Source organism: Urocitellus parryii, chromosome 1 (genome assembly GCF_045843805.1).
Source record: "Urocitellus parryii isolate mUroPar1 chromosome 1, mUroPar1.hap1, whole genome shotgun sequence".
Taxonomy (NCBI): Eukaryota; Metazoa; Chordata; class Mammalia; order Rodentia; family Sciuridae; genus Urocitellus; species Urocitellus parryii.
Window position 1 is genome coordinate 83,770,697 of NC_135531.1, and position 27,729 is coordinate 83,798,425.

The following is a 27,729-nucleotide window of genomic DNA, read 5'->3' on the forward strand; positions in this document are numbered from 1 at the left end:
GTGCTCTACCACTGAGCTACAACCCTAGCCCAAATGTTGGAATTTTTTGAATTTGATTAAATTCATACAATTTTTTTTTCATATTCTCTTATTTTGTGATACTTGTAAATATTTCTGGAAATACAGTGAGATAAAAATATAGCTTAAGTGATTTGAGGATTTATTTTCAGGAGATTATGCAGGATTTCCTGGTTGTGGTTTGCTTCGATTACATAGTACCTACCGACATGACCTCAAAATATATGCCTCTGATGAAGGACGAGTTCAGATGACTGCAGCAGCTTTTGCAAAGGTAAAAATAGATGATTTTTTAAATTATTGAAATTGTCATCTAAAATTTCATTTTTTAAGATTTTCACTGATAGTATTTAAAAATTCCAAATTTCGAACTTCCAACTAAAGCTATCAACTGACAATGTGAACTATATTACTAATAATATTTATTTTTAAAAAATATTTAGCTTATACATTATGAAATTCAGAATGTAACAATTATTATGATACTTTCTATTTTGCATATTAATTTTTTAAATTTTTTACTTCATTTAATATGTTTAGGGTCTGTTGGCTTTAGAAGGGGAGCTTACACCCATTCTTGTTCAGATGGTGAAAAGTGCAAATATGAATGGTCTTTTGGATAGTGATAGTGATTCTTTAAGCAGTTGTCAACAACGTGTGAAAGCAAGACTTCATGAAATACTTCAGAAAGACAGAGATTTTACTGCTGAAGATTATGAAAAGGTGGGTCTTAGCAAATTCTTCTATTATGAACTATTACATGAAGAAAAAAGTGCATGAAATGTTAATGTAGAGCTCATTACATTATAAAGCAAATATTCATATGTTACCACCAGGTAGAGCAATAGAACACTGGACCAATTTTGGTCGCTGTCTATCCTTCCCTTCCCAATTGCAACTCATTCCTATCCTCTTGAAATAACTATCATCCTTAGTTTTTTTATTTTTTTTATTTTTTTTACAATCTTATCATATCCAGAATACTATTTGGATAAACATAAAAGTATTAGCCATGTGTCTAACCACTGTAGTCTCATTTGGGGCTTTTTTTTCTTTTCCCCCATGTAAGTTTATTTTTATTTTTGTGAACTTTCTTCTTATAATTATAAACACATATTAATTATACAAATTGATGGGATTCTCTGTGATATTTTCATACATGCATCTATCAGACATTAATCACGTACATCTACCCTTCTTCTATTCTTCTACCTCACCCTTCCACCCTTGGCACCCTTTCTATTCCCTCATGGTCTGTCTTCAACCTTAAGATCATCTTTTATTTTCTTAGTTTTCACAACTGGGAGGAAACATGTGATTCTTGTCTTTCTGTGTCTGACTCATTTAACTTAAAATGTGGATCTCCAACTCCATCTGTTTTCCTGAAAAATGACAGAATTTCATTCTTTATGACTTGTGTATATGTACCATATCTTCTTTATCCATTCATCAGTAGATGGTATCTAGGCTGATTCCAAATTTTGGCTATTGTGAATTATGCCACAATAAACATGGGTGTGCAGGTATCTCTTTTGTATACTGACTTCATTTCCTAAGAAAAATACCAAAGAGTGATTTACATGGATCATAAAGTAGTTTTGTTTAATTTTTTTGAGAAACCTTCATATTTTTTTCCACAGTGGTTGTACTAATTTCTGTTTCCACTAAGAGTTCCTTTTCTGCATATCCTTGTTTTTTGTTTGTTTTGTTTTTTTTTAAATTATAATAGTCATTGTAACTATAGTGAGATGAAATCTCATTGTAGTTTTGATTTTCATTTCCTTGATAGTCAAAGATACTGAGGATTTTTTTCATATATTTGTTGGCCATTTATATATCTTCTGTTGAGAGGTATCTATTCAGATCATTTGCCCATTTTTTGATTAGGCAATGACACTCTTTTTTTATGTTGAATTTTGTGCATCCTTTATATATTCTTTTATTTTAAACTTTAAATCTATTTTATTTTGTTGAATTAGGGATTGAATCCAGGCCTCTGCACATGCTAAGCAAGTATCCTACCACTGAGCTATATTCCCAGTTTTTTTTTATTTTATTTTGAGACAGGGTCCCATGAAGTTGCTGAGATTTAGCCTCAAACTTGGAATCTTCTTGCCTCAGCCCCTTGAGTTGGTAGGGTTGCAGTCATGCTTCACTATGCCTAGAATATTTATTTATTTTAAACGACAAAAATTGTATATGTTTATTTTTATACAACATGATCTTTGGAAATAAAAATCCATTATGGAATTGCTAAATGAGATAATTAATACATACATTAGATCATATACTTAATATTTTTGTGGTGAGACTACTTCAAAACTGCTCTCTTAAGGATTTTTAAAACTAAAATACATTTCTCTTAATTATAGTCACCATGTGAGATCTCGGGTTTTTTTTTTTTTAATATTTATATTTCAGTTTAAGGTGGACACTTGGAAATTCACATTGGTTCAATAACTTTCAAAACAGTTTATCTACTAATATTAAACAAGCATATTATCGTTCACAGTTCCACTCCTAGATACCCAAAGAAACTTGTGTACATCTGTACCAGGAAGCATAGTAGGATGTTCACAGCAGCATTAATCATAACAGCCCCAAACTGTAAAAGTAGCAGAAAGCTTATATAAATTATAAAATAGCTGTTGTAAACAGTCCTACAAAGAACATGGAATGCAGATGTCTCTTCAATGTACTTATTACATTTCCTTTGGATATATACCAGAAATGGAATTATTGGAGAATGTGGTAGTTCTGTTTTTTGTGAAGCCTCCATACTGCTTTCTTTAATGACTGTACTAATTTTCTTTGTGCTGTATTTTTTAAAGCTTCATATAATAGAAATATTTTCTTTTGCTCAGTATTATGCTTATGAAATACATTCATAATGTTGCTTATTTCCATAGTTAATAATCACTACTATGAAGTATTCCATTTTAGAGTTAGCAGATTTTTCTGTAGGTCAGATGGTAAATATTTTAGGCGTGGGTCAAATATTGTCTCTCTTTTGCATTTCTTTTCTTTTTTTGACTTCCCTGCTACCCATTTTTTTTTTCCCCTCCTGGTACTTTTGGAGTTAACCCTGGAGTGCTTAACCACTGAGCTACATTCCCAACCCTTATTTTTTATTTTGAGACAGGGTTTCACTAAGTTGCTAAGACCCTCATTAAATTGCTGAGGCTGGCCTCAAACTTGCAATCCTCCACCTCAGCCTTCCTAGTCACTGGGATTACAGGTATGAGACACTGTGCCTGGCTTTGACTATCCTTTAAAGACATAGAAACCATTCTTAGATCCTAGGCTATACTACAGTTCATATTTGGCTTGCAGAGTATTGTTTGCTGACCCATATTCTATTTTGTGAATATTTTATAATTTATATATGCTTTCTGCTATTTTTATAGTTTGGGGCTATTATGATTAATGATGCTGAGAACATCCTACATATGCCTCCTGGTGCATATGTATCCAAGTTTCTTTGAGTATCTAGGTGTGGAATTGTTGTGAACTACAATATGCTTATTTAATATTTGTAGATAATCTGTTTTGAAAGTTTTTGAACTCCCAAGTTCATGGAAGTTATCATTGCTCCATATATTTTCCATTCTGGTATTCTTAAGACTATTCAATTTTGGTCTTTCTGGTAGATGTATCTAGGATATACTTCATTGGAGTTTTAATGTTAATTTACAATTTAGATAATTCTCTTTCATGAGGAATTCTTCTCAGATCTCTTATCATTTTCTTCTAGTTGGTGTCTGTGCTTTTCTTATTGACTGATAGACATTCATTCTATATTTTGGGTATGAGTCATGTATACTAGTTATCACTTGCATGTTCTGAGCATTAATAAAATATTTTGAAACAGAAGTTCTTATTTTTCATGAATTCCAAGATCAATTTTTTTTCTTTTATGGTTAGAATATTGTAATGTACTGTTTAAAATATATTTTTTTCTAAATAAAGTTTATAAGATATTCTCCTATAGATTTTCTATAATTTTACTATTTTTCCATCACATTTATCTGCAATCCAGACAATGTTGACTTTGTGTGTCCTATGAGTAAAGGGATGAAAGTTGTTTTTTTTCCCCACCCCTGCAAGTCTATGTACATGCAGTTGTTTGGGCACCACCTCAAAAGACTATTCTTTCCTTACTAAACTGTAATACTGTCTTTATCAAATATAGGTAGTCTGGTTTTGGAGTCTATTTGTTGATCCTTATGTAGTGCCAATGAATTAAGATCTTTCAACTCCACGAGGGCCCTTTTTCAAGTATTTCTTGGCTTTTCTTGCATTTCCATTTAATATTTAAAATAAACTGATCAAAAATTCTTTAAGGGATTTTTATATAGATTGAATGAAATCTGTAGTTTATACAGATTTACATCTTTTATCTAGACTTTCAATCTGTGAGTGTAGTATGGTTCATTAAGATTTTGAAGAATGCTTTCAATAAGATTTTACAATGTCCTGAATAAAAGTCTTACTTTGTTAGATTTAGGTTGAGTTAATTGACATTTTTAATACATTTTTAAAATTTTCATTCTCTATTGCAATATAGAAATATGATTTAGTTCTTTAATATTAGCAATACATGCATCAACCTTGTCAAGTTCATTAATCTCTCATAGTTTATTTAGTGGGGATTTTGTTTGATTTTGTTTGTTTATTTTTATATTCTGGGGATTATTCCCATGGCCTTGCCATACAAGGCAAGCACACTACCATTGACTACATCCCTAGCCCTTTTTATTTTATTTTGAGACAAGGTCTCACTAAGTTGCTCAGGTTGGCTTTCAACTTGTGATCCTCCTGCCTCAGGCTTTAGAGTCTCTGGGGATTATACGTATGTTCTGCTATGCCCTGCTCTTTGATTCTTTAAAAATACTCAGTGTTTTTATTTCCCAGTCTTATGTATTTTTAAAATTCTTTTTCTTGCCTTAGTTCAGTGCCTAGTATCCTTCAAACATTATTAAATAGAAGTAACATTTCTTTTGTTATCCATATTCTAGAAAGAATGCTTTTAACATTTGCCAATTAAACATGAAGCTTTCTGTCCATAATTATCAATAATGACTGTTTTTCAAAGTAAAGAAATTTCACTCTATTCCTATTTTGCTGATTTTTTAGCATGAAAATTTATTTAATTTTTTGTGAATTATGTGTGCTTTTTAAAATGTAAAACTAACCTTGATCCTAGAATAAACTCAATCATTTAATTTATTTATTTATTTTGCCATTTCTTTTTTTATTCACTTAAAAAAAATGACAGCGGAATGCATTACAATTCTTATTATACATATATATCACAATTTTTCAAATCTTTGTTTGTATGTAAAGTATGTTGACACCCAATTCGTGTTTTCATACATGTACTTTCGATAATGATGTCTACCACATTCCACCATCCTTGCTAATCCCCTGCCTCCTTCCTTTCCCTCCCACCCCCTTCCCTGTCTAGAATTCATCTATTCCTCCCATGCTCCCCGTTCCAATCCCACTATGAGAAAGCCTCCTTATATCAGAGAAAACATTCAGCATTTGAGTTTTTTGGGATTGGCTAACTTCACTTAACATTATCTTCTCTAACTCCATCCATTTACCTACACATGTCATGATTTTATTCTCTTTTATTGCGGAGTAAAATTCCATTGTGTATATATGCCACATTTTTTGTATCCATTCATCCACTGAAGGGCATCTATGTTGCCTCCACAGTTTAGCTGTTGTGAATTGTGCTGCTATAAACATTGATGTGGCTGTGTCTCTGTAAGTGTGCTGTTTTTAAGTCCTTTGGGTATAGACCGAGGAGAGGGATAGCTGGGTCAAATGGTGGTTCCATTCCCATTTTTCCAAGGAGTCTCCATACTTCTTTCCATATTGGCTGCCCCAATTTGCAGTCCCACCAGCAATGTATGAATGTACCTTTTCCCCCACATCCTTGCCAACACTTATTGTTGTTTGTCTTCATAATAGCTGCCATTCTGACTGGAGTGAGATGATATCTTAAAGTAGTTTTGATTTGCATTTCTCTAATTGCTAGAGATGATGAACATTTTTTCATATATTTGTTGATTGATTGAATATCCTCTTCTGAGAAGTGTCTGTTCAGGTCCTTGGCCCATTGGTTGATTGGGTTGTTTTTTTGATGCTTAGCTTTTTGAGTTTTTTATATACCCTAGAGATTAGTGCTATATCTGATGTGTGAGGGGTAAAAATTTGCTCCCAGGATGTAGGCTCTCTGTTCACTTCACAGATTGTTTCTTTTGCTGAGAAGAAACTTTTTAGTTTGATTCCATCCCATTTATTGATTCTTAGTTTTAATTCTTGCGCTATAGGAATCTTATTAAGGAAGTTGGGGCCTAATCCCACATGGGGAAGATTAGGGCCTACTTTTTCTTCTATTGGATACAGGGTCTCTAGTTTAATTCCTAGGTCCTTGATCCATTTTGAGTTAAGTTTTGTGCATGGTGAGAGAGATGGGTTTAAAAAATATGGAACGTTTCATGAATTTTCATGTCATCCTTGCGCAAGGGCCATACTAATCTTCTGTGTATTGTTCCAATTTTAGTATGTGTGCTGCCAAAGCAAGCACAAACTCAATTATTTTTAAGTAGTATCTTTTTATATGTCACAGGTTTTGATTTCACTATTATTTTTCATTAGTAGTTTTATGTTCCTGAATTAGACTGGCCTTTCTTTTTTCTATATTTGTTATATCTTTGCTTCCAGTGTAAGAATTATGCTAGGCTCATAAAATTAGCTAGGGAGTGCATCCTATTTGGTGGAAGTGGTTTATGTGCAAATGTTTTATTACTTTTTACTTAACTGTATTGGTAAATACTATGGCAAATCCTGTGGAAATTTAGTTTGTGGGAAAGTTAGAAATTTTGATATCAAGAATAGTTTAGTACTTCTTAGTTATGTCTTTGTCAATATTGCTATGTTCTTCTATATGTCTGTTTATAACTATCTTCAAAAGTAATATCTAGTTGATATGTAATTGTGGTTTTGATTTGCAATTCCCTGATGACTACTGATATTGAGCATTTTTCATATACTTTTTGGGCATTTGTATATCTTCTGTTGAGAAATTTCTATTCAGATGATTTGCCCATTTAATGATGATGATGATGATGATGATGATGATGATGATGATGATTTGTTGAGTTTTTTAAAGTTCCTTGTATAGTCTGGATAATAACCTTGGCATATATCTTCTCTCATACTGTAGGTTGTCTCTTCATTCTTGGTTATATCCTTTGCTACGCAGAAGCCTCTTAATGTGATATAATCCCATTCATTCATTTACTTTTCTTTTTGGGGTCTTATTCTATATTATTGAAATGTTTTTTCTCTGTTTTTTATTTCCAGTAGGTTTGTGGTTTTCATTTTTGATCCAATTTGAGTTGACTCTATATATGATGATATTGGTGTGGTTTTATTCCTCTGCATGTGAATATCCAGTTTTTCTAGCACTGTTTATTGAGGATGTTGTCCTTTCTTTATGTTTTAGGCACCTTTGTTGAAAACTAGTTGGCTTTGATATGTGATTTGTTTCTGGGTTCTATATTCTGTTCCATTGGTCTGTGTATTGGTTTTTATGCCAGTACCATGTTGTCGAGGTTAATGTATCCCTAGAGTATGTCTAGATATAGGGGCAATCGTGATACTTCTAGCTTTTTTTTTTTTTTCTTAAGATTGTTTTGACTGGTGACTTCTGTAGTTCCAAATTAATTTTAGGATTGCTTTTTCTATTTCTGTGAAGAATGTCCTTGATATTTTGATAAGGATTGCTTTGAATCTTTATAGCACTTTTGGTAGTATAGACATTTTCACAAGAGTAACACTTAAATCCATGAACATGGAGATCTTTCCATTTATTTTTGTCATTAATTTTTTTCATTACATTGTAATTTTCATTATAAAAGTTATTAACTTCTTTGGTTAAACTGATTCCTAGGTGTTATTAGTAGTAGGACTGCTACTATTTGTAATTTTTAGCTCTTGGGAATGAGATCACTTTCTTGGTTTCCTTCCCAAGAAGTCTGTTAATTGGTATATAAAAATGCTACTGATTTTTGTATGTTTCCTCTATTCTGAAACTTTATTGGATGTGTTTATCCATTCTGACAATCTTTTTGTAGAGCCTTCTTTTTTTTCTGTGTATAGAATCATGTCTTATACAAAATAAGGATAATTTATCTTCTTTCCTTCTTACTTGAGTCTTTCATTTTCTTCTCTTCAGTAATTACTGTGGCTAAAACTTCCAATACTATGTTGAGCAAGAGTAGCGAAAGGGAACATTCTTGTCTTGTTCAGTCCCTAGAGGAAATACTTTCAAGTTTTTTTGTGCAATATGATGTTGACTGTGGGTTTGTCATATATAGTCTGTATTATATTGAGATATGTTCCTTGTATACCTAGTTTTTTGAGAGTATTATCATGAATGGATGTTGAATTTTGTCAAACACTTTTTCTGCATCTGTTGACATGGTCATATTATTTTTATCCTTCATTCTGTAGATGTGATGTTTAATTGTGTATATTGAACCATCATTGCACTTCTAAGTTCCCATTGATTATGATGCGTAATCTTTTTGGTATACTGTTGGCTTTGGTTTTGCTATTGTTTGGTTGAGGATATTTGTGTCTGTGTGAATCTCAGAATACTGGTTTGTAGTTTTCTTTTTTGTGTGTGTCCCTGTTTGATTTTGGTATCAGGGTAATGCTGGTCTTACATAATGAATTTGAAATAATTTCAGCCTTTTTCATTCTTTGGGATAATTTGAGAAGAATTGTTGTTAGCTTTTGGTTTTGCTTTTTAAAATTTTTAGTTGTGATTAGAAACAATATCTTTTTGTTTTATGTATTTTTTTATGTGGTGCTGAGAATCAAACCCATCGCCTCACACTTGCTAGGCAAGCACTCTACCACTGAGCAACAACCCTAGCCCTTGGTGTTAGTTCTTTAAATGTTTGGTGGAATTCATCAATGAAGGCATCTGTTCCTGAGCTTCTCTTTTCAGGGGGACTGTTTGATTATGTTTTTCAGTCTTTGTACTTGTTATCGGGCTGTTCAAGTTTTCTGTGCCTTTTGGTTCAATTTTGATAGTTTATATGTGTCTAGAATTTTCCATTCATTTTTTATTTTTCCCATTTGTTGGCATATAGTTGTTCATGATAATCATTAATGATCCCTTGTATTTCTGTGCTTTGAATTATACTTTCTCCTTGTCATGTCTTATTTTATTTATTTGGGTTTTCTTTTTTCTTGATGAGACTAGTTAAAGGTTTATTGATTTTGTGTACCTTTTCAAAAAGACTAACACTTGGTTTTGTTGATCTTTTAGCTTTGCAGGAGTTGATTGATTTTTGGTCGTCTATTATTTCAGCTCTGATTTTTGTTATTTACTTCTGCTAATTTTGGATTTGGTTTTTCCATGCTTTTCTAGTTCCTTGATTTACATTGTTAGGTTGTTTGAAATCTTTCTTTCTTTCTTTCTTTCTTTCTTTCTTTCTTTCTTTCTTTCTTTCTTTCTTTAATGTAGGCACTTATTTCTATAAATTCTTCTCCTACTACTACTTTTGCTATAGCACCATGGGTTTTGGTATGTTGTGTTTCCATTTTCATTTGTTCAAGAAATGGTTTTTATGATTCCTTGAATGACCATTTTTCATTCAGGTGCTTGTTGTTTAGTTTCTGTGTATTTGTACAGTTTCTAAAATTCCTTATGTAGATTTGCTGTCCTATACCATGTGGTCCGAGAAGCCAAATGGTACCATTTTGACTTATTGAAATTCGTTGGGAATTATTTTGTGGCCTAACATATATGGTCTTTCCTGGAGAATGTTCTATGTGCTGATGAGAAAAATATGTATTCCATAGCTGTTAAATAAAATATTTTTAATGTCTATTCTTTCCATTTGTAGTATAGTTCAGTTCTGATGTTGTTTTGTTGTTGTTGTGTTTGTTTTTTGTTTGTTTTGCTTTTTTTTTTTTTTTGGTCTGGATGATTTATCCATTGATGAAAGTGAGATTATTATATAATATATTTTTTATATATATATAATAATATAATTATATTAAAGTCTATATCTCACTTCAGATCTAGTACTATTTGCTTTTATATGATTGGGTGCTCCAGAATTGGACGCTTATATAATTTTTATATCATCTTTATGAATTGAGCCCAAAATTATTATATACTGATCTTCCTTGTTTCTTTTTGTAGTATTTACTTAAAATCTATTTTATTTGATATTGATATAGCTGCTATTTCTCGCTTTTGGTTTCCATTTGCATGGAATATTTTTTTTATTCTCTTATTTTCAGTCTATATGTGTCTATACCAATGAGGTAAGTTTCTTGTAGACAGCATGTCACTGGTTGTTGTTTTTTTATCCATTCAGCCAATCAAGTCTTTTAACTGGGTAGTTTTATTTTTATATTCAAAGTTATTATTGATAAATAATTATTCATGGCATTTTCTGGTTGTCTTGTATATACTTTGTCCCTTCTCTTGTTTATTTTTGTGGTTTGGTTTGGTGGTTTTTCTGTACTGATATGGTTGAATTTCTTTTTTTCTTTCTCTTTTTGTATCTCCTAAACTAATGGAAGTTCTCTTAAATGTGAATTAGCACTTTACTCTTGTTTTTAGAAGTCTCTGTTCACTTTGGACTTTTGACAACTTGACTATAATATGAAATAAACAGGGTTTTTGATCAACTATATTTGGAGTCTTTTGAGCCTCCTGAATCTAGATTTGCCAAGATTTGGGGAGTCCTCAGTCATTATTTTGATGAATAGATTTTCTAGGCTCTTTCCCTTCTCTTTCTATATTAATCAGATACTTATAATTTAAACATTTGTTTACTTAATGGTATCTTATAAGTCTTGAAGGCATTGTCTGGTCTTTCCCTCTCCCTTGCCCCTTTCTTTTCTTTGTCTTCAAGTTCAGAAATTCCTTGTTCTGTTTGATGTATTCTGTTACAAATGCTCCCAACTGTGTGTATGTATTTAGTTTTGTTGTTGTTGTTATTTTGGTTTTGGTTTTACTCAACTGAATTCTTTAGCTCCAAGATTTGTTTGACTCTCTTTTGTGATCTCTCTCTCTCCTAAATTTCTCATTCATATCATTCACTGTTTTTCTAATTTTGTTAATGTGTCTGTCTGTCTGTATATTTTTGGTATTTCTTTGAGTTTCCTTAGAACGATTATTTCGGATTTTTTTTCCTCAGGCATTTCATCAGTTTTCTTTTCTCTGGAGATTGGTGCTTCCTTTGAAGGCATTAGATTACTTTCTTTTTCACACTTTTTTTATCCTTAAGTTGATATTTGTACATATGGCCTCTCTTTTCTGTCTTCCAATTTTATCAACTGGCTTTTGTAGTAAAAGATTTTCTCTTGAGAGTGTCTTATACTATCCATTTGGTATAATAGATTGGCTTTGGTTTCAGTTGAGTACAGTAATATAGCTTCTTCCGCTGTGATTAATTTAGGTGTCATTCATTTGGTGGGAGGTGGTAGGTAACCTGTGCATTGCACTGGACATTTTTAGCACCATGGTGAGTATGGCACTTTGTATCCAGCAGCAGTCTGGAAATCTACTGCATGTCCACTTGTACTTATAACATGGTGTGCATGGCAGTGGGAAGATGCCTATCTGTCTCTATGGGTCCTGTAGGTGTGGGACTACTCCAACAAGCCTGCAAGTATGGCTCAGTATATATGCAGGACCTGCAGGAGCGAAGCCACTCCTGTGGTTGGGGAGATGCACCCCAAACTAGATCAAGGCCTGTGGAGGCTGTAGGATTCCACAGTAGCAAAAACTTCAGATGTCAGTGTGGACTCCTATTTACTTTTTTCCTCATCAATGAGAAGACTTTCCCAAGTTCATAGAGTTAAGACTGTGGCAGCTGAGTGGGTGATGCAAGACACTTTATTCCCTTCTTTACAGGACCATCATAATTCTGTCGCACAGTTTCTCCATTGCATCTACATTACCTTTAATTGCTCTCCCCCAAATATTCTAGCCAAGTAACCACTGTTTAGTCTTTATATTTGGTCCTTTTTTCTGGGAGGAAAGTGTATGCTATGTTCTATTTCACCATTTGCCAGAAGTTTAATTTACCCTTTTATTTATTCTTCGTTGTTTCTTGAATTTCTGAGCTATAATTTTGGATCTTTGTCTTGAGTTTGAAAAAACAATATAGTAATTCCATTAGTGTAAGTCTCTTATTGTGAATTCCCAGGGGGCATTGTTTGTCTGAAGATGTCATTGTTTCAACTTTCCTCTTGGTAAACATTTTCATTGGATATAGAATTCTAGGATGGCACATAATTTTCTTTTGGTGCATTGAAGTTTTTATTTCATTATCTCCAACACTCCATAATAATAATAATTAATAATTCTAATCCTAGTAACAGAGTTTGGTTATGTTTCTGTTGTCTGTTCTGATGATGGGTGTTCCTGATATCTTGTTTTCTTGTGTGCCTTGAATATGTATCATTAGTTGTAAATTGATACTTTGTTTGTGGAAACAACTTGAGATTGAAATTATTTTATCTTCTTCTGGTGTCTCTTATTTGTTCCTGCTAAACCTTTACACATATCAGTCTGGGATTGCCTTAAACCAACTTTAAAAACAGATCTTTCTGGCCAAGCCAGTTGAGGTTTGCAATTTGTTGGTCAGTTCATTTGCCTCTGGTTCACCCTCACTTTTTTGTACTTTAAAGGCAAGGAAATTACCAGAGTTCCACCTTTGGTCAAACCTGGACTCCGTTTTCTCCCATTAGTCTCATAAGGTTATTATAGTTTTGTCTAGTTTTTCTCTAAAATCAACAGATATTTCCAGTGCAAAAACATTCTTTAGTGACAGGCCTACTTTCTGTATCACTGATCACTGAGTTTTGTTTTTACAATTCTTTGTGACCTTATTTTCTCTCAGATGTCTTAAAACAAAGATGTAGAAGTTCTTTGCCCAGGATTTTTACTTACCATCATCAATTTGATTGGTGTAAGCCTCCTAGTCCACTATAACCAGAAGTAGATTTTTCTATTTTATATTTATTTATTTTTATACAAAATTACTTCATATGGTTAATTAAGTTGCTAAGCTACATGTCAAAACTAGAATTTGGAACTATGTTATCACTTACAGCTTTAAATCTAGTTAAGTACCTTGTCTAGAATAAGGTCTTGATAATAACAATATCTTAGTGTAATTACATGTAAATATATGTCAAGTAGTTGAAACTATATTTGCCTGTATTATACAAACCAGCAAATTCTCATCAAATCTCATCATTTTTGCTAAATTTTCTTTATGACTAATTGGATGATACCTAGAGTTTAAGGATTTTGTAACATGAAATTCTAGCCTTTTTCACTCCTCTTGATCTTATGGCTATATTTTACATGTCATCTTAATTCATGAAATGGAATTATTTTCCTACTACTATATCATTCTCTTAGATAACTAGGCATAAACAGATATAAAATATATACTTTACTCATTCATAGCTTACTCCATCTGGAAGCATTTCTCTTATCAAATCAATGCATTTAATTAAAAATCCTGTGAAGACCTGTGACAAAGTTTATTCTTTGATTCAAAGTTTGACTTCTCAAATCAGACATCGTATGGAAGACCCCAAATCATCAGGTAAATATTTTTTTTTAAATATAGAACAGTAAAATTTATTGCCCAATTACTACAAACATTTCAAAATAATGCACCAATCTCCTTATTTTAAGAAATTAAACCAGGCAAGGTAGCACACACCAGTAATCCCAGCATCTCGGACGCTGAGGCAAGTTTAAAGCCAGACTTAGCAAAAGCAAAGCACAAAGCAACTCAGTGAGACCCTCCCCCCCAAATAAAATACAAAATAAGGCTGGGGATGTGGCCCAGTGGTTGAGTGCCCTTGAGTTCAATCCCTACTACCCACCTTCAAAAAAAATCAAGGCTTTCTCCTGAGATCTACTTACATGTATGTTAATATATACTATATTTTACCACATATTTCTCATAGATTTTATGCCAATTTTTTTTAATGTGATGGTAACCATTATGTGAAGCTTTAAAAACTATTGTGCCAGTATTACTTAAAAACTGTGTATCACTAAACTGTCTTTGGTGCAAGATTAGGATGCACAGATTCTTATATATATATATATTAATTTATTAATAATGATTATGTGGTTAAATATATATATATATGACAAAAGGACAATAGCTAAGTTATGGTTGCTTTTATCCATGACAACATGAAAAATGCAATAAAACATTTTTCATTTGATTAATTATTTAGCATTGCCCAATAGTTAAGCAGTGACTATACATCCTGAGAACAAAGAACAAACAAGATAATATGAGCCCTTACTCCAAGGCTAGCTTGGTTAACAATTTTGACACCTTGGGTTTCTTACTGATTGAGTCATTTGAATCGTATTTAATTTCTAAGATTCTTATCTGCTAATGATAGTTGCCTATTCTGTTAATTATTTGAATCTAGAAAAATAATAGTACTTAAAATTCAGAATTGAAAATGTTGTACCTAAAAATGATTTTGTTAAAATTGTTGTTCTTTTTTTGTATTATTATTGAATTCTGTAATCTATGGAAAGATCTTTTATAAAAAGTTTCTAGCCCAAGTATTTATAACAAGTACTTATCCAAGTCAAAAAATTGGCTGTTAATGGCCTATGCCTATGATAATATTTTCTAACTTCCTATATTTTTCTTTTTCACTTCAGTGTTTCTAATTAAAGTTTTTAATATTTTAATGTATGTTCTTTATCAGATTTTTAAGTTTGAATATACTAAAAATGATATTTTATTCTAGATATTCAGCTTTACCATAGTGAAACACTGGAGCTTATGTTACGTCGATGGTCCAAGTTGGAGAAAGACTTTAAAACAAAGAATGGACGATATGATATTAGTAAGATCCCTGACATATATGACTGTATAAAATATGATGTCCAGCATAATGGTTCCTTGCAATTAGAAAATACAATGGAATTATATAGGCTTTCAAAGGCATTAGCAGACATTGTTATCCCTCAGGTAAGTAGTTCTCAAGAATATATTTTCTTACACTATTGTATAAAATAGATGCTTTTAAACAGTCTACCAATAGAGAAAACATAGGTTTTCATGGCCCTAGAAAACCATTAACTTTATAATTATGAATTTATATTGTAAGGCTTTTTATTGTTTATTATAATCATAATATCTGAGAGTTACTAACATTGATTTGATTGTAATGACTTTTTTAAAAGTATCCTATTTATTAGAGCAGTTGTAAGTTCACAGTAAAATTGAATGAATGATACATAGATTTTTCATATATCGTCTGTTCCTACAAAGAGCCCTCTCTCCCTTCCCATTATAAACATCACACTTGTTACAACTGATGAACCTAAGGTGACATCATTATCACCCAGGGTTCATAGAATTCAGTCCTGGTTTATATATTCTAAGTTTTTACAAATGTGTAATGATGTGTTTCCATAAGTGTAATATCAGACAGATTAGTTTTATGTCCTAAGAATATAGTGACTTTTAAGAATTTAAATTTAAGAATCAATTCTCTGAAGAACAATAATATGCTCACAAACAAAACAAATGAAAAAAAGTTATGGAATAAATAAATCACTCAACAAATTATGAAGAACTATTGTGCCCCTATCAACTCTATTATGAAAACAATGGAAAATGGGAAAAAATATATTTGCAAGCTGGGAATGTAGTTCAATGGTAGAATGCTTGCCTTACCTGTACAAGGTTCTGGATCCAACCTCTAGTACTGTCCTCTTTCCCTACACCAACCCCCCCAAAAACATTTTTTTTTTGCAAGTCTTTTAATTTTTTTTGAAAATAAGGCTTTGAGGAATGCGGGTCTTTTTGTTACAGGAGAATAAAACTAAAGTTCTAACAAGAATTCAAATAACTAAAATGCCATCAAGCAGATTAATAGTAAAGGAGCAAGTGACAAATCATATAGAAATCAAAAATGTGTTAGAAGAGCCAGATGCAGTGATGCATGCCTTTAATCCTGACTACTCAGGAGACTGAGCCAGGAGGATCACAAGTTGAAGGCCAGACCCTGTCTCAAAATTTTAAAAAAAGAAAAAAATAAAGAATATGTTAGAAGAGAAAAAGTTTCAGATGCCACTTTAGGATTTCTTTCCAATTCAATTACAAAGAAAATTATTTAGATATTATAAAGCAGAGCTTGGAGTGGATCAGATATTCCAACTTTAACTAAAGTAAAAAAGCAGGAAGAAACAAAATACGTGAAAACGATAAACCATAACAAAAGTTCAAATAGCCTCACTATGGATGCCAATATATAAAAATGTTTTAAATAATGCCACTGTCCTTAGTGTCCCTTTCTTAAAATTCACCAATAGTCCAAATAAATAACAGACTTTGAACAACTAGAAATTCAGGCAGTATACAATCTACTTACAGATATTTGTACAGTTATTTGTGAATATTTTGTTTGTTCAGTGATCATATTTTTGGTCAGATGTATAATATACACAGTTTCAGAAATATTGTATGAATCAGTGTTCTAAAAACATGAATCCTACATCTGGAGGTATCACTAAGTGGTTAAAACACTTTCCGACATGCACATGCCCTGTGCTTAATTTCCGGTACCAAAAATATGAGTCCATTTTAAAAAAGGGTAAAAGTATCTTGGACATCAAGATTATGTCTTTGGGGATTGCTTTAAACAACTTGATTCATTCATTTACCATCATTTTTCACAACTGAAAATGTATTAGCTTTAAAGAGTTTTGTTATAATTATTGTCATTCTCATTGTCAAAACATTTTATTTTGCAAAAGAAAAATTTTATAGAATACAAAGTTTTATTTTTATAACATAGGATATGTGAAGATTACCATGAAAGTGCACGCACAATTCTGCAGTTTTAACTGTAGGTAAAGATAGATGATCATCAAGCTAACACTGAACTTCTGAATTGGCATCTATCTTTATTTTGTAATTCAAGGTATTTATTCAGATTTTCCTATGAAAGATTCCAAAAAAAAAAATGATTACTGATAATTCAGAGTTTACACTGGAAGCATAAATAAGACCCTAATTTTTTTTTTATTGATTTGAGTTGCTTTGACTTTAGTTACAGCTCAATGTTTTAGTTGTACTTATGTTTACAATGGGGATTATTTGAAAGTATACTTTTGAACAATTAGCTGCAAATATAAGGCCTTTTAAAACATTTATGTTGTCTACATGCATTTTTCAAGGCAGGCATTCAATATATCTAAATGTATTATGTACCCCGTAGCTAAATAAATAAACAAATTCTTATCTGATTATTGCCATATTCATTTTTGTGTTATTATATAGCTTATTTAATATAACCCTCTGGATTTTTGTGTCTGTGTTAAATGTGTAGAACATTTTAGAATTGAGTATGGAAAATTGTTTTCTAAGGGATGGATATAAAAAGAATACCCAATTGTCAATGGAGTTTTAGGTGATAAACTATTTTTACATTGTTTATGCATTCAGATGTATTACTTCTAGTGTTGAAGACATTTCTCACCATGTACTTATAGCTTAGATATTCATAATGAAATTTTAGGAACATAACTAAAAGAAACACACAAGATTAGTATGGTTATACAAGATTTGAGCCATCATTTGTGTCTTTTAAAGTAATTGTTCAAGTTCAGCTCTCCCCTATCTCTATTGTAGTTATCCTCTCTGCTGCAATTAGAGTAGATTTTCACAGCATCTTGGAATTTATTTGAAGACATCGCCTAAATTATTTTTCTTGAATATTTATTTTTGAAAACTTAGAACTTAAAAGTCCAGGAATCAGTCCTATTTTTGGTAAATTCATAACTTTAAAAGCAGATTTACTTTTTATATACTTCCTGGAGCTCTGAGTTAACTTTATAAATTGAGGGGAGGAAAATGGGCATTTTCTAACTTTTTAGTTTGGTAGTCCTTATTGTGGCAGAAACTTAGAAGTTTTTTTTTTTTTAATAGAATATTGGATTCAGTTCAGTAAATGTTATTTTATTTTAACTTAGCCTTGAAGTCCAAAAACCATGAACAAAGTTAAAGCATGGCAACCATTAAGAACATAACTAAAAATTAAAATCATATTTATAGTAATAACTTGTCATGATAATAGAATTTGTAGTGAAAAAAAGAGAATTTACTTATGTTGTCAAGGAAATAATGAATACTTTAGACTTTGAGACTTTCTGACTTGGGCAAATGTATTTTAAGTTTTTAACTTGTTTAAAAAAACTAACGCAGATTAACAAAGCATCACTATCTGTGGGAAAAAAAAAACTTAGATCACATTCTGGTGTACTTGAAAGCACTACTAGTTCTCTATAAAACTAATTTCTACTCCTAAATCAATTCTTACACCTCTGCTATGTGAATTATGTAATTCCAGTTGTATTTTGGCTTATGTGACAAAATGATCTACTACTTCTAGGTATTTTAATATTAAACTACTTATAGGTATTTATGCTACAATACATTTAGCATTTCACTTTTAACCAGTCCCAATCTTCAGAAAATTGGAGTACCAAAAATCATCAGTACCAAAAATAAATAAATAGCTTCGTCAGTTATATTTGTGGCAGAAAAAATTGCAACTGCATATGAGAACTTGGATATCTAAATTATTTGGGTCTAAAGGATGATGGCAGATGAGCAAAATGTCAATGTGTTGAAAAAAAAGATTTTATTATAAAAGTAATATATGTGTTATAAAACTACAAAGTGAATATATAGCCAAAAAATCACAATAACATTATCAGCTAGAGAGAAGCATGTTGATGTTTTAGAATAGTCTCAAAGGCCTTTTTCCTTAAAAATTTATGCATTTGTAATTTTTCTCATATATATAAATTCTTTACAAAACTGGAACCAAGCAAGCATACTGTTTTATAAACTTAACTTTCATTTAGCACCAGGAACGTGTGTATGTGTATGTATTTCCTCTTACATAACTTAATTCACAGTCATCTATATTGGCAAGATTATTGACTGAATATAAGAAAATAAGCTTGAGTTTATGATAAGTGAGCCCAAGAAGTTCTGTTTTCATAGGTACTCCATCTGTAATTGGTCCACATTTTCATTTACTAGGAAGTTTTGACGTTTGTTTTCATATAGATCTGTGGCTTTCTGACTCTTTATGGAGGTATCTTTTAGCAGGAAATAATTTAAATTGATATATTCCAGAATTAACTTGGAGAGAGAAGAAATGTGTTTCTTCCCTCTTTTATATTCTTCCTTTCCACTTCTGTCCACGCTTTGTACCTCTCCCCTTCTCCCACTCTTTCCATCCATACACGAAACTAATTTTTCTTTTCTAATATAAGGTTTTTTTCTAACCTGCCACCTTGAACTGTAATTGTCATTGTTATTACTTTATAATAACTATGTTTTCTTGATATTTCACATTGTAGTAATTCCTTGTAATTCTGATTAACTCTTAATGATTATAGATGTCATAAATGTGAATATTTCATAGCATTTTTGTTCACCACTAGTTAAAACTTGAAGAATACCTACCAAGGGGTTTTCAAGAATGTACTATCCTTTTTAATCATTATATTTTTTTATGTTTATGGCTTTTCTTTAGTTTTTCTGACCTCAGTTCATCTTTCTTTTAAGTTTATTTTTACATTTTTACCTTCTGATTAAATTGAATACTATTCATAAAGATTGCGCTCATCTATTTATTGTTCTCTCTTTAGAAGTTACTTGCTTTTTTAGTTCCACCACAAAGTTCTTCCAATTATACTTAATATTTTGAAAATAGTATATTTACAGATGCAAAAAAATGCTAAATAGGAATCTAATGTTCATAAAAGGCTTAATACATGCTGGGCATGAACAAGCAATACATTTAGTGAAGAAAATGCTTCCTAATTATATTAAATGTTTCCTATATATTTAAGGTACCAAAAGTAACAAATCCTACTTATATTTTTTACTGAGTTTATTTTTATAAGTAATAATATATATAAAATATATTTTTATATAAAAATAAACTTAATATTTGTATATATAAAAATAAACTTGGTAAGTATGTTAGAGTTTTTGTGTTATCATAAAGTAATTTCTTCTTTTCAAAGTTAAACAAACAAAGTCAGGGGCTATTTCCAGGATTTCTCTTTTTCTTTTCTGAAAACAGAATATAAATTTAAAAATCTTTCAAAAATATGTTTGAATAAAGCCCTCTTTAAATCAATGTCAGTTTTAATGAAAATAACATTTTTATTATTCTTGTATTTCTTTTCATTTGTTATACTTGTGTATGTGTTAATGTGTATATACATAAATCATTTGTATTCTACTGCAAAAAAATAATAAAAGGCTTAATACAGTGTTTATATTTCACTAGAATTCTTTAATTTGGGAATGCATTTGCCAGAGCTCTTTGTCACTATACCCTTTTTCTAATATGTATTTTCTGCTCAGGAATATGGTATAACTAAAGCTGAAAAACTGGAGATTGCCAAAGGTTACTGTACTCCTCTAGTTAGAAAAATTCGCTCAGACCTTCAGAGGACACAAGATGATGACACTGTAAATAAACTCCATCCTGTGTAAGACTGATCGTTTAAATCTGTATTTGTCTATTTTTGCATACTTCAAATCTAAATTACTTTTTGATGTTCACTGAAGTATATCACGTATATTATGAGAGTAATATTACCTATTACTAATATTAACCTCCAACCAAGACTCTCTTTGAATCCAATTTGAAGAAAAAGCTGAGTTCATCAGCATTAATGCCTATAAACATCTTTAGGACTGTGATCTCTATCATTGCTAAAATGATCTCTATAGAGTGAACTTGACTAATATTAATTTTGATCTTTGACTAATCCCAGAAGACCTAATTAGTTCCAAATAGCTTCATGTTGGAAAAATATCAAAATAACTCCTTAATTGTGGTTGGGAGAATGATAGATTTATTTATCGTGGATTTTTGTACTTCTATTAAGATTAATCCTATTTTACAAAGTAATGTTGATACTTAATTGGTTTTTGATTATATGGTTATGTTTTAACACCATCTACTTCTAAATTTAGGTATTCCAGAGGTGTTCTATCTCCTGAACGTCATGTCCGTACCAGGTTATATTTTACCAGTGAAAGTCATGTACATTCTTTATTATCTATTCTTCGCTATGGTGCCTTATGCAACGTAAGTAGAATAAATTATTCCCATCTAACTAATAAAATTTCTTTGTAATCATAATCTTGCCAGTTTTGCTGTGAAATTTTAGTAATTCATTACTCATTTGTATGATTTGCCATCAATTTCCCTGGGTTTACTAAAAAACAAGTAAGTACTATGCTAGATTTGGGGAATATTCTCTTTTCTTCAAATAAGATCCATTTGAGCAACCAATAACAAAGTATTTTAGATGATATTATAGATGGCTAGCAACGGATGAAGAGAAGCTGATGTATTTGAGTCATTTTAGGGGTCAGATTAGACATTATGCCTCTTATCTTATGTCATATAATAGCATTCTAACACTTGGTGGTTTAAAAAACCCACCATCAGACTGGGGATGTGGCTCAAGCGGTAGCGTGCTCGCCTGGCATGTGCAGGGCTCTGGGTTTGATCCTCAGCACCACATTACAAAAAAAAAAAAAAAAAAGTAAAATAAAGATGTGTGTCCACTGAAAACTAAAAAATATTTTAAAATTCTCTCTCTCTCTCTCTCTCTCTCTCTCTCTCTCTCAAAAAAATCCCATCATCGTTTTGTTTTTATTGCTCACAGTTTAGAGGGTTGACAGATCTATTAGGCATTTTTGCTCAGGGTCTCATGAGCCTGCTGTCAGATAGTGGCTGGGGCTCTAATCATCTCAAAGGTGTTCTCTCATATCTAGTGCTTGATGCCAATTGTCAGCTGGGACATCAACAGGGATTGCTGGCTAGAACAACAGCATCTGTTCTTTATATGACCTGCTTTCTTAAAATGCAGTTAAGTTCTAAGAGTGAGCTTCCTAGCATAGCAAGGTGCAAGTGTATGCCTTTTCTCTATCCTAACTACTGGAATCATGTCACTTGTGCTGCATTGATTGAGGCAGAAACAGAGGTTCATCCATGTTCAAAGGGAGGAGAAATAACCCATGTCACTATGAATGGAGTGTCAGTGTCACATTGTAAGAAGAGTATGTAGGATTAAATTTATGTGGGTGGCAGCCATTTTTAGAAAATACAATCTGCTACAATATGCTCATTGTTCACAATAATTCATATTCCTCTCAGATGCAAAATTTACTTAACCTCTTTGCCAGTACCATACCCTCTAGGAATATGCTTTTATATCATAAACTTGAAGCCTTGAGCCTAGGAATTTTTGGTGTTCCCATAAAATTTCAAATTCATGGGGCCAGGGTTGTGGCTCAGTGGTAGAATGCTTGCATAACTTGTAAGACCCTGGGTTTGATTCTTAGCACCACATATAAATAAATGAATAAAATAAAGGTCCGTCAACATCTAAAGAATTTTTAAAAATAAAATTCAAATTTATGTTTTTTCTTTTTTATTCCACTAAGGAATAGCAAAGTGACATACATATATGGATCAGTGGAGTTTTATTAAAAGACAGTGAATGGAAAAAATTACTCATATTTAGCAAGACAAAAGCTTGGGTATCTAGTAGTAATTATGGAAATGTTTTGTGGGAAAAGAAATACATTTCTAATATGTTCTTCTTTTTGACTCTTGCACAAATATAAAAGATAGTAAGAACCTGAGAAATATAGGAAATTTTGGAAAGTCTGTAGTTGAAGTATACTGATGAATGATGGATTAAAAAAAAAAAAAGGTAACAGATAAAATCGGAGAGCCAATGCCTGGTATCTTAAGGGGATTAGGATGCCATTGAAAGGTTTTCAGCATGAAAATGAGTGACTTTTGTTGCTGTATAGATGGACAGTAGATGAGAGTGAAAAGGAGGGAACCATTTGGGAAACTATTATACGGTGATTCAAAGAAAGATACAACAGTTTGGATAGGATGGTGGCAGTGGAGCTAGAGCTTGTTGGGCATGTATTGAATTTAGGCTTAATTTCTAAAAGTAAAACTAAGCAACCCCATTTAAATAAATACAAATGTGCTTCTAGGAAATAATTAAATTTGTTACTAAAATGATAATTAAAATCTGTGTCCAAATGATGTCCTGTTTTCTAATTTTGTTAAACAAAATATAATTTATTTCAACTACAATTCATTATCACAACTGTTACTATTCTGATAAGAATCTTTAAGGAATTACTTAATACCTTGTTCAGTCTCTTCCCAGTTGAAATTTTTTATTACACAGAATGGACTATGTAAAATCTCCATAATAGATTTTCTTTCAAAAGTTTTGTTAAGGAAATAAGATTTCAGGGAATACATATACGGAGCCTTGATTTAATGAAGAAGATATTTTTGTGGCTTCTTACTTACTAATTGTATTAAGGAAGATATTACTAAATATTGTTTAATTTTATGTATTTATTAGAGGAGACCTAGCAAAATCTATAACTGAAATTAGATAGTGTTCTTGATAATGTAGTATCAAAATCTAATTCATTAAATAGTTTAAATTTATCATTTCCAGTAAGTCACATCTAGTGAAACTTGGTAATGCTATTTTTATTTTCCTTTATCAATTTTGCACATATCATTTCCCAAACACATATGTACACACACACACACATACACATAGACACACAGAGATGTACTTTTTATTCACAAATATTATGTGCTTTAGGATTATCTAAAATAAAAGTGAAATACACTAAATTTTTTTGAAGTATATGTGAGCATGTGGTCTTACCATTGTATTTTTTTAAAACACTGTACAATCTACAGTGAATTTCCTAGTACTGTGCATTCTTATATATAAAAAATTGTGCTTTTATATTTTTTGTAATGCTTATGACATGTTTATGATGAAGGAAAACTATCTGATTTACACAAGATTTACATAAACTTTGTTTACAATTAATTGTAGACTTTATACTTTGGGTAGTGTTACCTTTTTACATAGACTTTTTATCTGGTTATGGTGGTACACACCCGTAATCCCAGTGACTCAGCAGGCTGAGGCAGAGGGATTGCAAGTTCAAAGCCAGTCTGAGCAATTTAGTGAGACCCTGTTTCGAAATAAAAAGAGCTGGAGATATAGCTCAGTGTTAAAGTACCCCTGAGTTCAGTACCCAGTACAAAAAAGAAAGAAAGACAGAAAGAAAAATCAGAATTTTCTACTTGGGATACTTGAGTATATATTCTCAAAGATTCCTTTCTGTTCTGATGCTCTATAAGTTTAAAGTCCAGTAATTCTCTAAATGAAGATGGAGAAATGTCAAAAGAGATGGGTAATATAAATAGAACTTTTATATGGCTCCTCCTGCTAATTGTTTACTATCATTGCAGTGTAAATAAGAAATATTTACTGGTAGGCATATCAAAATATGAGCCATATGATAGTGGAGAAAAACACTACTCTGATAGGATAATATTCTCTTATGAAGCATAATATTATATAATAGATACTTTTGAACTAATAATATTAAAAACCAAAAAAAAAAAAACACTTCTTACCCTAAGAATTCAGTAGTGGGTATCATATTTCAAGAGACTCCTTATTTTTTATCTCAAATATGCTCTTTTGAAAAAAGAGCACTGAAGTTTTTAATACCACTGCTAAATAATTTAAACAAGCTTAAGAAATATACTGAAACTTTTAAATGTAGTGAAGTTATTTTGAAAGATTATACACATAAGTGTTCATCTTATATGTGTTATATCACTCAGAATTAGCTAAATTATTATAATGTCAATGAAGTTAATTTTAAGTAATAGAATATAAGAAAGTACTTACTGTATTTTGTTCAGGAATCAAAGGATGAACAGTGGAAAAGAGCCATGGATTATTTAAATGTTGTCAATGAACTCAACTACATGACTCAGATTGTTATCATGCTTTATGAGGATCCTAACAAGGTAACAGAGTTCTTGATTTGTTTATGTTCCCAGATTAATAGTTTGAAGTCTTTTATTGTAAAGAGGTTCTTTCATATTTTTTTAGGATCTTTCCTCAGAGGAACGCTTTCATGTTGAATTACACTTCAGTCCAGGAGCCAAAGGCTGTGAAGAAGACAAAAATTTACCTTCTGGCTATGGATATAGACCTGCTTCTAGAGAGGTAATGATGATGGAACACTCAGTGTTTAGTTAATGTAATTCTAGATTTTCATGAAGTTTCTATAAGAATTTTCTCTTATGTACTATAAATAATTCTCATCACAACTCTTAGGTAGAAAAATGACTTAAACTTTTAAAAATATGATTTGGATGGACAACATTTTATACATATTAGAATTCCTCAGAATTTTATCTTTTCTTTAGATTGTTTGGATTTTAAGTCCAATGAATAGAATGGATAAGTACAATTTTTGTTTTTTATTATTGTTGTTTTACTTAAGAATGATTATTCCATGCTACACACTTTGCATGAATTACTGCAATTAATCATTACCATATTAAGGATTATATACTATCTAAAAGATGATATATAAGATTGCTATTATTTTTTTCCTTAAATATTTGTTAAAATTTGTTGTGTGGAAGTCATCTGGATTGGAGTTTTCTTTGGGGGAATATTTTTAGTTATATCTTCAATTTTTTAAATTGATGCACTACTAGTCAAATTTTCTCCATATTTTTATATTTGTTTTGGTAAGTTGTGCTTTTTGATTATCTAAATTTTCTAATTTAGGGTATATAGCTGTTCAAAATGTCATTATGTTGTTTTTTATTATCTCTAAGATTTCTAATGATGTCCCTTTTTGCATAATGATAACCTTTTTGTTTCTTCACTAAATGACCCTTAGCAAAGATTTGTTTTTTGTTTTTTTGTTTTAATTTTTTCAAAGGACACAATTCCCTTGTTGATTTTGTTATACATTTCTCTTTTCTTTCATAACTTCTGATGTGAAGTGTTCTATTTCCTTACTTCTGCTTTCCTTGAATTTATTGTTCATCTCTTAATTATTTTGATGTATATTCAGATCATGTATTTTGAAGTTTTCTTTTTCTAATATTTGCATTATCACTTCAGCTACATCACATAGTTATGTTTTATTATTCACTCAAAAATGCTATATGATTTCTGTGTGATTTTTCTTCTTTGATTCATGAGTTTAGGTATTCATGGCTTACCAAACATGTGGAAACTACATGTAAGCTTTCGATAACTATGTCTAGCTTAATTCAACTTTTTTCAGAAAATATATTTGGTGGGATTTCTGCTTGCCTTGAATGTATTTGGAATTGCCTTATTGTTCTGCATATGATTAATTTTTTATAATTACCACATGTATACTTTAAACAATGTATTTTCTATTATATTTGTTGAGTATAGGTGTTCAGTGCAAGTCTGTTGAATAAAACTTATTCAACTGATATTCAGATCTTTTATATCATTGAAGTATTTTTTAAGGTCTGATTGCTCTACTAACTACTTAGAATGATATGCAAAAATCTCCCACTGCAATCATGGGTTGTCTGGTTTTGCTTATAGTTGTAAGAATTTTTGCTTCATATTTTGAGGCTATGTGTACAAATTTAGAGTTGTTATATCTTCTTTGTATCTTTTCTCATTATGAAATGTCACTGTTTGTGCCTGGGAAGTGCTTGTAATCTATTTTGATATTGTTTTAGTTTAACATTTCCTTTATTTTTAAATTTTATTCTTTTAACTTTTCTTTCTTCTTGTATATACAGTGTGTGGCTTTTAAACAGTATATGGATTTTGTTTTTTTATGCAAAAATAATTTATTTTGATATAGTTCATGTAAAGGTAGATATATTTTCAAAGTAAAAGTGGTCAGCTACATCTGTGGGAATCTAGCATATCACACCGGGGAATAAATATTTTGACAAAGTAACATTTTAGTTAGTGAATATTTGATCATAATCTTCGTAAGGAAAAAAAAAAAAGCCTCAAACAGCCATTAAGTCTTGAGGGTTTTGTATTTTTTTTACTTTGTATTTTTACAGTCTTGGTCTTTGATGTGTCATATTTATTCATTTAATATAATTACTGATGTATTTATGTTAAATGTACCTATGTGTTATTTGCTTTGTTTTTCCATCTCGTGTATATTTCTTTTTTTTCAATGTTTTAGTTATAGATGGACACAATACCTTTATTTTATTTATTTGTATATGGTGTTGAGGATCTAACCCAGTGCCTCACACTTGCTAGGCAAGCTCTCTTAACACTGAGCTACAACCTCAGTCTCTCATGTGTATTTCATTTGGTCCATTTTAATCCCTTCACTTTCTTTAAGAGACTCCAATATTATCTGATTGTCTTGGCACTTGTAGTAGTTTTACTTTGATTTGTTTGCTTGCGGTTAATAGAGCTTCTTTTACATGTGACTCAGTGGTTTTTTTTTTTTTGGGGGGGGGGGAACTTTTGCAATAGTTATCTCTCTAATTTTTATACATTATTTTTTCTCTTAGATTTAGCATACATCTCTTTGGAATCACGATGCATATTAAACACTATCTATGCATTTCTTAAACTCTATTTTTTCCTGTATGCTTCAGATACAGTGTTTTATTTTTACCTCTCTTCCAGTTCATTAATTCTGTCTT

At 31.1% G+C, this 27,729-nt stretch overlaps 1 protein-coding gene and 1 non-coding gene across 2 annotated transcripts in view; one reads left to right on the top strand and one right to left on the bottom strand.

Moving 5' to 3' along the window:
- Positions 1-27,729, top strand: part of Ppip5k2 (diphosphoinositol pentakisphosphate kinase 2) — an 86,733-nt gene that overhangs the window by 34,340 nt on the left and 24,664 nt on the right. Inside the window, exons 16-23 of the mRNA XM_026395031.2 lie at positions 171-292; positions 559-741; positions 13,550-13,691; positions 14,875-15,098; positions 20,529-20,656; positions 21,147-21,261; positions 24,961-25,068; positions 25,154-25,270. Coding sequence (XP_026250816.1) covers positions 171-292; positions 559-741; positions 13,550-13,691; positions 14,875-15,098; positions 20,529-20,656; positions 21,147-21,261; positions 24,961-25,068; positions 25,154-25,270 — 1,139 coding nt within the window. The remainder of the gene's footprint in view (positions 1-170; positions 293-558; positions 742-13,549; positions 13,692-14,874; positions 15,099-20,528; positions 20,657-21,146; positions 21,262-24,960; positions 25,069-25,153; positions 25,271-27,729) is intronic.
- Positions 6,513-6,619, bottom strand: LOC113187302 (U6 spliceosomal RNA). Its single transcript, XR_003301397.1, has one exon. It is a non-coding gene; the product is annotated as a U6 spliceosomal RNA (small nuclear RNA).